This window comes from Corvus moneduloides, chromosome 3, assembly GCF_009650955.1.
Source record: "Corvus moneduloides isolate bCorMon1 chromosome 3, bCorMon1.pri, whole genome shotgun sequence".
Classification (NCBI taxonomy): domain Eukaryota; kingdom Metazoa; phylum Chordata; class Aves; order Passeriformes; family Corvidae; genus Corvus; species Corvus moneduloides.
The window spans coordinates 51,542,075-51,555,753 of record NC_045478.1 but is presented as its reverse complement, the minus strand read 5'-3'; the positions used below and the strand labels follow the sequence as shown (position 1 = coordinate 51,555,753).

At 39.5% G+C, this 13,679-nt stretch overlaps 1 protein-coding gene across 2 annotated transcripts in view; it reads right to left on the bottom strand.

Annotated features, from left to right (window-relative positions):
• Nucleotides 1–13,679, bottom strand: part of NT5DC1 (5'-nucleotidase domain containing 1) — a 131,158-nt gene that overhangs the window by 17,932 nt on the left and 99,547 nt on the right. For both annotated transcript variants that reach the window (XM_032101527.1, XM_032101528.1), the window contains exon 9: nt 791–909. In XM_032101527.1, coding sequence (XP_031957418.1) covers nt 791–909 — 119 coding nt within the window. The remainder of the gene's footprint in view (nt 1–790; nt 910–13,679) is intronic.

Sequence of the window (13,679 nt, the reverse complement as noted above, 5' to 3'; positions counted from 1 at the left end):
CAAGCAAACTGTATTTCACAGAGAGAGAAAAAGAGCCTTAGAACGACCTAATAAAAATTTCTCCATGTTTACACTTGGTCATGACATGCAGAGATCGTATTAATGTCAAGTTTGAGGTTTATCTTCAACCAGTTCCATAAGGGAAAGTCTGGCCCCACATACGCTCCCTGCTCTTGCCCTCCAGGGGCATTGGAAAGGGATACCTAACTGGGACCAGCAAAAGGAAGTGTGAGTTTTTTGACTGACAGAAATAGCTTGATGGGAAGCAGTGGAAAGAGTACCAAGAAAATACACTAAACTGGAACAAGTTTTAGACTACATTGGAAACAAAAGAGAACATAAAGCACTCCTCGGTGACTCAGAAATCTTCTGTGTCCAGGGAAGAATTTATTCACTATGAAAAATGTTGTCACACCATCTTCAGTGGCATTTTCACCTGTCCAGACCTGTACTTAAAATAACCAAGCCCTAGTCTTCACTGATGCCATCTTTTAATCTATATGATCTGTTTCCTCAGGGAGATTTCCCGATTACAACCTGATTCTTCCCAAAGCTGCTGAAATGCTTAACCATGCATACAGAAAGTTTACATCTAGAAAGTTTACATATTTTACTGGTAAGAAGACAAATACACTACTTCCAGTTCTGGGCTGCAGGCTGTTAGCAGCAAGCACAACCAGAACAGATGTTTGTGACCAATCACATCAAGAACTTTAATGAAAGGTTGTCTGGTGAATTCTTGACTGAAACAGGGTATTTTCAGAAAGATTTACTCTCACTTATAACATACCTTGGGATCCAACTTGCCAGTCATCTTCTTCAGTAGATCATAAAGCTGGATAGCATTACCTTGGGAATACCAACCAGGCTTGTCCAGTGACAGCAGAGCCTCCTGCTCCTCGTCATTCTCTGAAATCACCACGCAAAATTGCATGCTGTTAGTGAAACCAGCCCATCCTCCTGTACTCGTGACTTGTGTGAGAAGCCGCCTGTGCACAGCTGGTCTATTTTGACATTAAACCAGCCCCAGTGTCTGGCTCAAGTTCCAGTACTGACTGTGTATTCAGTCAAGGTGTTTGGTAGCTGGGGGTAGACAGATATTTGTGAGAAAAGAAGCAGTTGAGTTTCATCAGTACTGGCTACAGAAGACCTAAAGAATTAAATTCATGGGCTTTGTCACCCAAACACTGCAGCAGAGAAGGCAGGAGGCCACACAGACCAGGCTGATGGAGCTGCTACAGATGAAGGTGAAACTGTGAAATAAAACAGACTTTAGGAGGCAGCAGGTACCTTGCCATGCATAAAAATGACCCACAGTTTTTAAACACTGACATAAACCCAACAAAGACTGAAGCAGCTCTTAAGGGCGTTCACCGGCCTTAGATCAGAACAAACAATGAGGAGTTCCAGTTATCATCCAGTTTTGAAGAGATGACGAGTGGACAACAACCACAATGTTGCTGGTGGTGGTATAAATCACAGTGACATGTACCCACTCTGGCAGTGTCAGCAAATGAGAAAAATCAATAGAAACTGAAACTCCCTGGTCATCACCCAACTCTGCCATAGGCTTTGTCTCTGGCTGGTTCCAAAGCATGGATCTGACCCGCTGTCCATATAACCTTGTTGCTTTTTCAAATCCATGTGCTATTGCCAGATGAACTCCTTTTAGCTTCTTGATGGAGCCAAAATAGTAGTCTCAGTGAACCGATAGAGTTTCATCAGAAATATTAATATTAATGTCTTTTGTCTATTGAATTGATATAACAAAAGGTTGATTTTGTTATTTAGTCTCAAACGTGTCTTATTTCATGCTAGAGACAGAAGAGTTAGAAACCAACCCAGTACTTAGATCTGACTTAGGTGTAACATCAGAACTTCAGTTTTTCTCTTGCTTTATAGAATTTTTCAAAGTACTTAAAATGTATTAGGAATAAGAGGAAAAGAGCAACATCTACTTGGTTAGAGACTGCTGAAAGCTGCAGTGCAAATTTTGGAGAATGGTGAAATGCTAAGACAGCTTTATGTTTAAGAGCACTGAAGATGTGTATGGTGCAATATATTGGTCTTTGAAAGAAATTAAAAAAGAAGCAAGAAGATGGAAATGGGTGTGTGGAGAGAGGAATGACACCATTCTTTAATATTATGATTCCATGAAATTGAAGAAATGGAGACAAAACAATTCTATATTAAGGGTGTTTTATAAACTAGGAAAAAACAAGGAAATTCAAAGTTGACGTTAACAATTCATGTGGAACTTGTGTGGAAATGTCTTTTCCTTTGTTCTTCTTCAGGAATGCAACAATAATTACAATAATAAAAAATATGATAGCATCCATTAAAAAAAATCTTAATTTCCTGACTATTAAAACCTTTGATCAAACCACTTTTGAACAAACAGAAGTTTGTTCAACAGAAGTCAAAACAGGAAATTTATTTTATTTTTCTTGTATTTTTAGACACATTTTTGGATGGCTCACTGAACAAGTAGCCACACTCTTCAAATGACATGGACATAGAAAAAGAAACATATGAAAACAACTCTTTTGAGATGCGATGAAGTTTTTTTAAATTTGTGAAGATTTGTATAGCTATCATTGTCTCTCCATTCAGTCAATCAGGAAAATACTGGAGAAAAATGGAGCTTTTATGAGAGGTATTTTCAGAAAAATGACATTGCATTTGCAAACAGGAGCCCTATGTATTACAGCAGCTTCAGGAGGCTCCAGCAAAGAGCAAAACCCTGCTTGCTACCTCTGTGGAATGGCACGAGGGGAAGTCCTGACTGAAACAATTCACTCTAATTACAAGGTAGAAGACCTCTCGCTCTGTGAGAGCTATTACTGTCACTGCTAGCAATGGGATTAATCTCACTTAACTCAAGGCATCCGGAATTTAGGTTTCTAATTCACAGTTACAATCTGAACTAGTTGGCCGTGTGGTAGGCAAACGACAGTGCAACAAGCATTTTTTAGGGGTGCCAAGTCTGGAGAAGGAAAGGATTTAATTGTTAGAAAATTTGCTTTTAGACCATGAAATAAAGAGAAATTAATTTCCCCTTTAGAAGGAGGCAGCAAACAGCACTGAGATGTCTAGTTCATTATGGGAACACTTTGATTTTGGAAGGAGCTTCCTAAATTTGAGGAATTAGGAAGGGTGCTTTAAAATATTTGAGTTGTAGGGTCATAGGGATAACAACTCTGAATGGACAAACCTTGCCTCGAACCATCTCACATGGCTGCTTGTGCTCACACATCGAGGGGTGACTGTGTCAATTTTATTACTGTAATCTGAAGTGGAAGAAAATGGATGGAGTTGCAGTTGCAATAAGTCATTAACGAGGACAGTTTCTAATTCGCTTAAATGCTGCATAAATATGATTATGATAGTTCCTAATATATGCTAGATATTCCAAGCCTAATACTAGCTACACTCAGTCAAGAGGAAAACTGCTGCTGACCTTCTTTCCACTTTGCTGTTATTGATTCTTGTAAGTTCATTCAAAGGTCAGAAATGCTATAAATATTCTTCCAGCAGGAAGTAACATACATAGGTGGGGGTGCTTTAGGTCTTATAAGCTAGGAGGAAAAGAGATGTCCTGACAATTTCAAACAGACTGGATAACCAACAAGAATTTCTCGGATGATTTAGATGAAGTGATTCTTCTGAAGCCTCACATAACACTGAAACCCAGATTCCTGGCTGTAGACTGAAAACCTGCCACGTCAAGAAATGTAAAGGTACCAAGCAAGTAAAATTAAAATAATTAAACCCAGAAAATCATTCTGTTAAAACACTTGCCCAAACCTAACTGTGATTCAGAGCTGTCTTCCTGAGGGGAAGTTACTGTTCCTTTTTAAAAACAACAAGGAAAGCTTGACTCATGCTGGGGCAATACTATCATTGCTGGGATGGTAATTTCCATACAGCTTTGTCTAACAGCTTGGGAAATGGTTTCTGATTCATAAATATACTTTCATCACCAATAAAATATAAGTTTTTTCAGAGAAACCAGTTCACTAACAAGACTCAATATCCTTTTTCTTGTGAGAATGTTCTTGCCTACGTTTAAACATGCATTGCAGCTTTAAAACATGGCTTGAGGAACATCTGGTTTCATTCTGAATGATTATGCAAAATGTAATCAGTGAAGCTTATTCTCATTTAAATGACAACTGATGGTAATTTACTTTGGCAGAGTCATTTTTTGGGAAAGACTTTGCACAGCTTGCTTACTGCCATCTGCTCTGTGTCCTCTTACGAGTTATACCTGCTGAGATGGGAAGGGTCTGAACCTGGGGTCTATCCCCAGCTTGGCTGGTGTTTACACTGTTAGACCCCAGCCTGTGAGATAGGGCTCTCAGCTGGGAAGCCCAAGGTTAAGAGAGAAGCTGAGGCAAGGGTGAATTTATGCTTCGACAGTTCTTCGCCTACAGTGAGCCATACCTACACCCAGGTTAATTTTCATCAGTTCACCACTCCTGAGGCACCACCCTGTGCTGCTCCTCTGGCTGGGTGCCCTGCAGTGAGTGCTGGCTATACACTGGGGCCAGGACCTGCCAGTGACTCACCAAAGAGCCTGAGGACACCTCACATCTACTTGACTGGGCAGAGACCTGGGGAAGAAAGCAATTCCAAGTGCCCAGAGGCCCTGTCAGCTGAAAGTGTGCTGGGTTTAACTACAATGTGCATACAGCTCTCCTACAGCCCCTCCTTCTGCCTTTCTCTAGAGAGCCTTTAACCCATTTCCACACAGACCCAGTTAGACTGGCTATTACAGTTACTGGTATTTTTTTTCCCTTTGAGCTGTGCAGTAGAATGAAAAATGTGTCAACTCTGTCGCTGCTTGTGCCTGTACCTGCTCCTGCCTCTTCTTGCCCGTGGGCAGCTCCGGTGGGCTCCCTCTGCCTGCAGGCACCTCATGCAGATGGGCTCACATGTTCAGCAACTGAAGCTCTGGTTACCAACACGGGGGTTATTGTAAAACAAGTCCATTCTATGGTCCACAACTATCACACTGATACGCCTCTCTGCAATTTAAAATAATGCCATTTCAGACCATGAGGGATTAATATAAAAACTGGGTTATGTTCCAGTCTCCCTTGCAAACACAGTCTGGTTCTGGACAGCATTTTGAGCTCACTTAAGAAAGACAAACTCTCCTTTCCAAAAGGGAAATCAGGGCAGGAGAGCGCATTATTGTACAAGGAGAAGGGGACCTGCACAGGTGGATTCTTCCAGTTGTAAAGGTGTAACAAGATGGGATGACTAAAGCTGCAGTTTCCCTGTGGGCATGTTCTCCATGAAGAAAGCAAGTACTTACAAGATTCCTGGAGGTAAAGCTTCATACCTTATGGGCACCCTTTTTAGGCTATCACCAAAAATTCCTGTGTATAGACCAACCAACTGTGCTGTGTGGTTTTCAGGATTCACTCAGGTATTAGTGTGTGTTTTGCCATCCCTGAATTACTTCTGTGCTCTGGAAGCAGCTGTGAAATCCATCTGCTCATGCATCAGCACTTGTCAGTCCCTTGTCTGACTGGATGACTGGAGGGAAATGATAAAGAACAAATTATTTCCTTAACATGATATGCTGAAATGAAAGGTTAAGGCTTCCCAAAGTGACTGGTGATTTTGGCCATCTCCATTTTTGGCTATCCTAGCTGTTATTATTTTTTTTTTCCCCAGGAAATGCCTGAAGATCACCTCCCCTTCCTGCCTTTTCATCATTCTGTGTTTTTTGGGGTGGCTTACGGTTGGTGAGACAGAGGCTGAACTAATCAAAGTAAAAATTCAGTTTTGAAAACTGTAACATGATTTTAAAGTTTACATAGGGAGTGATACATATTTCTTATGCTTAGCAATCCCAACATATATGTGTTCGATCCTACAGAGGACTAAATAACAGTACTACTAAAAGCTGGCAATGCTCTGGAAGAGCACCACAGATAAAGCTGAGGAAAAAATACAGATACCACCCTGTGGGAAAAAAACCCCTATTTCTTAATAATTCCTAAGTACTGTTTATCCCATTATTAACAATTACTTTTCTCAGGAAGGACTTCTGTCCTTCCACTGTTTTGTAAGACCTGGTAAGACCAAAGTACAAAATAGTGTATTTTCAAATTGCTCTGGGCATATGTAAAAACCACAGAATCCTCTGAGCAGAAATGAAAAAAAAAAAGAGTTTTTACATTTTTAGTTTTATCAAAACCTTTTAGGCTTTTATTAAAATCTGCCTTACTGCTTAAACTGTGCCAAGCAACAGGCTAGGTAGAGACTAAACTGAAGTTTTACTTGTTTGTAAGAAAATCAGTAGTTCCTTTAGAGATGTCAGCAATTAAGTTTCTCTAGAAGGTTTTGATTGTTGCGTTACAGGAACTGAAAATAACATCTCCCTACAGATTAAGTAATTTGTTTTCAAATCTGTCAAAGCATTAACTTTTTGCCACCCCAGGAACAGTCTGGCTAACAAAGCATTTCTGTTTAAAACACTGATATGATGAAATACAAGCAAAGACATTTTTTTCTCAGAAAAGAAAAATCACTTTTAGGGAAATGATTCTCCTACAAGTTCATTTTTAATTGTAGTTCATGTGCAAATTTGGTGAGGGTTTTGCCATAATTTTATTTAATTGCATTTATAAATCAGAAAACTTCTACTTTGCAAGGATAAGTGGGACATAAATACATAATTTCCCTTCTTCATTGCACATATTTTGTAAGGGTTTTTTGTCTGTTTTGTGTTTTTGAATTGGGATCTTGGAAAGGTACAAAATGGCAAGAAAAGAAATAAATTTTCTCTCTAGAGCAGTTTTATTCTGGATCTCAGTTTTGTAAGAAGATCCAGAGCCTTAAAAATGAGGAGCTTCCAACACTCAGAAAAATAACCATGTTAAAATTAGTACCATAGTCTTCCTAGAGATCCCTATATAATTATGGAGAGAGACAGGCTTTTCCAGAAAGCATTTCCAATTAAAATAATTTAAAAAAGGAAGGTAATTGAGGAAAAAAGCCCTGACATAAACATTCCAGGAATATACAGTTCAGTTCAAGCACCTGTCCATAGCTGTTCTTACCAGGGGGTACATGAGATGGAAGCAGAACATGGAGGGAAGCAGAGAAGATGAGATGAGAGCCATCAGACAGTTCTGACCTAACCTGTCACTTCAGAAAAATTTCTCAATTTCTCAATTAAAATCAAAGTGAGACACACAAAGCATTTTCTTTGCACTGTGTAGCCTGTAATCTTTTAGTTTACCCAAACCCTAGCAATACCTACTGAAAAAAGACATATTGAAATTTGCTCTTGGACCATAGTCTTCCCCACTGAAAATTGACACTGAAGTGTAATGTGGAAAAACTCCATGCCATCATTTACCTTGGCCTTAGACTTAAAAAAAAATAACCCCAAGGACCAAAAAAAGAATAAAAGTTCTTTAATCCACAGTTACAGAGAGACTAAGAATTCTTTCCCTGTATCTTATTACTTCAGGTATAAAATATATATGAAAACTGGAATAGACAGTTTGATTCTGAACAAATGTATCCCCACAAAGCAATATAAGGACCCGGCTGCAAGGGGCCTTTGCTTTTCATTTTTTCAAGTCCCTAAAAGATGTTATTTCAAAGGGAATAATGATTGCATAGGAGACATTAGCATGCATAGTTATCACACATACTCATTTGCCTGGAATACACAATAGACATTTTCATTAACTTTTATACGAAACTATTTATACAACAGGTTGATTTACGATTTATGAGTAGTTCCATTCTTTCTTCCTATTACACTGTCTCAAATCCCTGTTTTAATTTTATTGATCTATTCTGTCTGAAGTTCCAGCTCCAAATATTGGCTGCCTCTGAAGGGAAGCAGTTTTATGTCAACCTTTGAAGACTAACTTAAGATTCCAAATGCAAAAAATAAATTTAGGAATTATAAATAAACAAATAAGCAAACCCACACAGCTTTCTGCTTGTTAGTCATTTTACAAGTAGAGCTGCAGATAGTGGTTATTAGAGCCTTGCTCAGCTTCAGTAATTAAAAAGAAGAACCCAACCCAAACACAGTATTTCTAAGGAAAACTGGATGCCTTAGAATGATCCGTCGTTTTCTCCGGAAATGAAAGCTAACATCTGAGACTGCTGAGAGAGGGGTTCTGGCTCCTGTTGATCCAAGACTTCTTTTTATCACATGGTAGCAGAGAAACATTACGTTACACATGTAAAAATCATACTGATATTAAACCCATTTGAATACAGCTGTCAGGGAAGAGACTACCTTGGCATTGCTTCACATATGTACTAAATAGTGAGTATTTTTATAGATTATTTGTAATACTTGGCACTTCAAGTAACAATCAAAGAAAAAATATTTAATTAGAATATAATGCCATTAAATAATTAAAGACCATTTTCTCTTAGAAAATATAAAAACTGCCACTAATAATTTAACATCATAGATATAAAAGAATATGAAACATACCCAAAATCACACTGGGTGGTTTTGTTCAGTAGCAAACACACTTTATTCCTGATATATTTTCTGCCTTATATTTTGTTTCCCTTTGCTCAAGAATATATTCAAGAGATACCAAAAGAGATTGGGACCTAACATGTATTTTAGACTCTCCCCTTGGAGTCTGTTCATTTATCATCAATGAATCCTAATGGTGATTCTACAATTTTTTTTGCAATAAGGATGATTTTATTACAGTCTCTACTGCATTTTATATTATTACTATTCCTTTTAGATAAAAACATTACAAAAGAAGGGAAAGAGAAGTGTGAGCATGTGAAGACAGAGACATGACACGTTCAGTCTTGAGGTCTGGGGTCAATTTCATGGCCCTGTGGATCACAGTAATGGATGAATTCAAAGGGGGGACAAAGAGTATGACAGGGTTAGAACAACTGGCATAGATTTCAGAAGCTGTTTAAGGTCTGCTTACAGGTAACACCAGAGTGAAAATCAACATGAAACCTTGTTCCTGTAGGATCTGTTGAGATACAGAACAACTTCACATTTAATAAACAAAATAAAAAATGATAGGGAATTAATGTTCTAACAAACAGGAAGAGTTCCTACGTGTGAAACAGTCACTGTAAAACTCAGAACAATGCAACTTGCTGGAGACGGCAAGTAAAAATGGAAATTACTCCTTTCTGGCAAAGTATGTTTAGTTATCCTTTGAAGGGAAGACTCACATGAAAGATTTGTAGTAATGAGTCTTCTGAAGAAGTAAAAGAAGTGATTCCTCTGACACTTCCTAAGGCACAGGGAGGTGATTCCAGACAGCCAGCATGGCTTCACCAAGGGAAAATCCTGTCTGATCAACCTAGTGGCTTTCTATGATGGAGTAACTACAACAGTGGATAAGGGAAAAGCTACAAATGTCATTTATTTGAACTCCTGTAAGGCCTTTGACATGGTCCCCCTAACATCCTTCTCCCCTGAGACCCCACCTGGAGTACTGCATCCAGCTCTGGAATCTTCAGCACAGGAAGGACAGGGACCTATTGGAGTGAGTCCAGAGGAAGGCCACAAAGTTGATCAGGGGGATGGAGCACCTCTTCTATAAGGAAAGGCTGAGAGAACGGTGATTATTCAGACTGGAGAAGAGAAGGTTTTGAGGTGACCTAATTGTGGCCTTGAAGGGAACTTACAGGAAAGATGGGGCAAGAATATTTACAAGGACATGTAGCAAGAGGATAATGGGAAATGGGTTTAAATTGAGAGTTGCTTTAGATTAGATACTAGATACCGTGAGTATGGTGATACACTGGCACAGGTTGTCCAGGGAAGTTGAGAATGCCCCTTTCCTGGAGGTGTTCAAGGCCATGTTGGATGGAGCTTGGAGCAACCTGGTCCACCTGAAAGTGTCCATGTCCACAGCAGGGGGGTTGGAACTAATGATCTTCAAGATTCCCTTCCAACCCAAACCATTCTATGATTACCTTTCCAGTCCCTTATCTGTGCATGTTGTGTGGTTTGCAAAACCACTTGGGTATCTATATGAAAATGTGCTTTACCTTGTTTCTCAGAACCAAGAGCATTGTGCCAGCTCTCTCTATGCAGGAATTTCACCGATAAAATCTCTTGCTACTATTACTCCAGAAAAAAAAAAGAATAATAATCTTGGAGCATTCAGTCTTAGTCTGGCAGTATCACAGAAGCACCTGGAATCTGTGGACAGTAATAATATATGAAGTGGTTTTACAGCAGATAAGACTCAAGTTAGAATGAACATGTTTGCTAATGAAGAGAAAAAGTCCTGGGGTCACTAACTCTACCTAGAAAAACATGCAACATACATACTGAAGTTTAAGACATCTGGAGTTCAATGTGAATAATAAAGACAGGCTGAAGAACAAAGAGAGTGAGGAAAAAGATGGTACACCACTTTTGTTTTTGAGCTTTCAGGTTGCAAGAACTAATTCCCTTTGGAACATTAACTACAGAGGACTTGCTACTCACCTAAAGGACGCAGTGTCCCATGATTGCTTACCAGCCAAGAAATGTCCATTTCTTAAATTCTCTGACCTATCATTTCCTATTAGATGCTCCTAAACAATGTGACTCTCTACACACTTGATATTTACCTCTTGCAATAAATCCACATCTGCTGTTTGTTGTAGATCTCATCTGCCACTTACCACTTTGCAGTTCTCCTGGGTGCTTCATAAACATTGGATAAGCTGCAGTATTTAGAAACTGTGAAACTGAGGCAGAGATCACCTGTCATATCAAACTGAAGCAGATCTCAGCCTAGGCTTTGGTCACAACTCCTCCACATGCTCTCAGCTCATTTCTAGGGCTTCCTAACCATCTCCTTTCACTACTTGCTTCCAATAGCAGATCTGCAGCAGGAAAACCAAAATGTGCTTTCTGCAAAAAAACAATTCTACAGACTAACCTTAATAAAAGCTTGACATTTTGGAGAACACACAAGAGAGCTCTAAAGCTCCTTAATCAAAACCAGCACATACAGATTCATGGAAACTATGCTGAAGGGAAGCTTTCTGCGTCAGTTGCCAGCGATCGCTCTGCCAGGAATGTACCATACACAACTTTATCTTTGCTTTACTACAAACTGCCTCAATTCCAATTTCCAAATTAGTTATGAAGCAAATCACAAGGTTCTCTGTCTAATCATCTACTTCTTTTGAATTCTACAGATGAAAACAATTACATGGAGAATAAAGATGAATAAAACTCCCAACTTCTATCACATATTGTTTATGCGCATGTGATATATGTCAAAGAAGGTTTTCCCCCCTCAAAGTCATACTGGTATGTCCCCTGTGTCACAGGTAATTTTTCTTTCTTCCAGGAATTCCATTTGGATTTTGACACCGTTTTAAGAACTGCAATGTGAAGTTATTTCTCACAGGTTTGAACTAAATCTCAGCAGACCAGTAAAATTTACAAACTTATATTGACCCATCCCTCAGGCATCCCATCTTCCATAGGTCCTGTCCCACTTCTGCAAGACCTTTGGCTTCCTTGGGGCTCTTGATTAGCACTGCAGGTCTGTAATTAAGCAGTGAGAACACCTCAGCTGGGATTCAGACCCAGACATAGAAACACAGTGTGAAGGCTCTACAACAGGAAGCGCAGCACTGGGTCAATGGGCTGATGTCCTCTGTGCAGTGGAGGCACTGCTGTTTGGGCACTGCAAAGCCCTCCATGGACCAGGCCTGCTGGCCCTTCATTGCCTACAGTGGGAGGTGGCTGAGGATAGATGATAGATAGCCAGAGCAGTTTCTACACACTGTGGTTTCTGTATCTATTACTGGCACTTAATTGTTTCAAAATAGACCTCTGATTTTTGACATATGGCAGCACCCTTACAATGTACTTCTGGGTCAATTTTTGTTTGAGGGAGTGTGCTGGTTTTGGCTGGGGAAGGGTTAATTTTCTTCAGAGTGGCTGGGAGGGGTCTGTGTTTTGGATTTGCGCTGAGCACAGTGATGAAAATAGAAATGTTTTTGTTATTGCTGAGCTTACACAGAGTTAAGAACTTTTCTGCTTTTAGTACTTCCAAGCTGGCTAGAAAGTTGGAGGTGCCATAGGAGTTTGGGAGGAGACACAGCTGGGACAGCGACCCAAACTGACCAAAGGGATATTCCAGACCATATGACATCATGCTCAGTACATAAAGTGAGGGGAGGAAGAAGGAAGGGAGACACATTTAGAGTGATGGAGTTTGCCTTCTCAAGTCACTGTTATGTGTGACGAGCCCTGCTGTCCTGGGGTTGGCTGAATACCTGCCTGCCTGGAAGCTGTGAATTGTTTTGTTTTGCTTGAGGGTGCAGCTTTTGCTTTCACTAAGAAACTGTCTTTATCTCCACTCATGAGTTTTCTACCTTTTACACTCTGATTCTCTCTGCAATCCTGCTGCTGGGGGAGTGAGTGAGCGCCTTGGCTGCTGGCTGTGGTGAAACCATGACAGTGAGAGGCTTGCAACTCCATATAAAAAAATAGCTTCTGAAAATGATCTACATTTCTCTGATACAGATTTGGCAAGAAGAAAAGCCAGGTTTTGAATAAGCTACCAAGGGTGTAACATCCTACTTAGAAAGAGCAGTAGAGTCTGGTAATAATCTACATAAATTTATAAGCTTTCCAGTGGGATATTTATTGTTCCATGGACAAAATAAAATGTATCTGTAAATACAAATAAAATGTATTTAACCATCTAATAATAAAAATGCACAAAACAAATCAAAAGGAAGTATGTATTCTCTTAATGCCAGAACAGCTGTGGAGTTGTGCATGGTTTGTCTCCCTAGTGTTCCTTTAAATCTTTTGAAATTTTTAATTTAGTTCTTCGCCCCAGTCATGGACACTCTTGATGGACAGTCTTGTATGTGCTTGGAAATAGAATGCAGGTGAAAAGACATTCATAAACATAATTCCCCGCTTCTAGTCTAGAATTGTTGGTATTGAATTGAATTATCTGTATAAAAAATTGCTAGATGTTCTTAAGCATTTCTGTGGAAGCATAAACATGAGAACTCAAGGTATTATTCCAGAATGGCTGCTACTAATGTTACCACAAGCCTGTGACCTTGGTGTTGTTAGCACCATGCTCTAACCAGCTGAGCTAATCTCAGGGCTAATAGGAGTCAGCTTGGCAAGCACTGCTCATGTATGGAAATGTGCATTTGCTTTTGTCTTCCATACAGAACTGGGTCTCCACATTCAGTGCAAAATCTTCCATAAATCCCAATCATTTTTATGCACCACATATTATTACTGCACTATAAATGTAGTCTAGGTTGAGTGCTGACTGCTTTGCTTCTAAATCTTGTCCGTCTCTTCTTAGAGAATATGGAGGAAAAGATCATCTCCCCTTAAAAACATTTTCATGTCTTAGAGAAGAATTCCCTTATGCCAGATAATTTTTTTGCTGAACACAGTTTTGTCTGGAATACAAAGTGGTCATTTAGGCATTTTGGTTTTGGTTTTGAAAACACAGACTTAGGCTATGGCAATTTATGTTCTATGGGCACCCACTGGAGAGAGAAGATTGGATTGACAGGCTCTTAGCTCATTCTGCTGTGAAAAGAAGCTGCATTTTTTTGATTAATTTGGCTTCCAAAGTGTGGGAGTTTTCCTGCCTTGTCTCTCTGGTACAATCCAGATCAGACTGTATCATGGTTCTACTCTC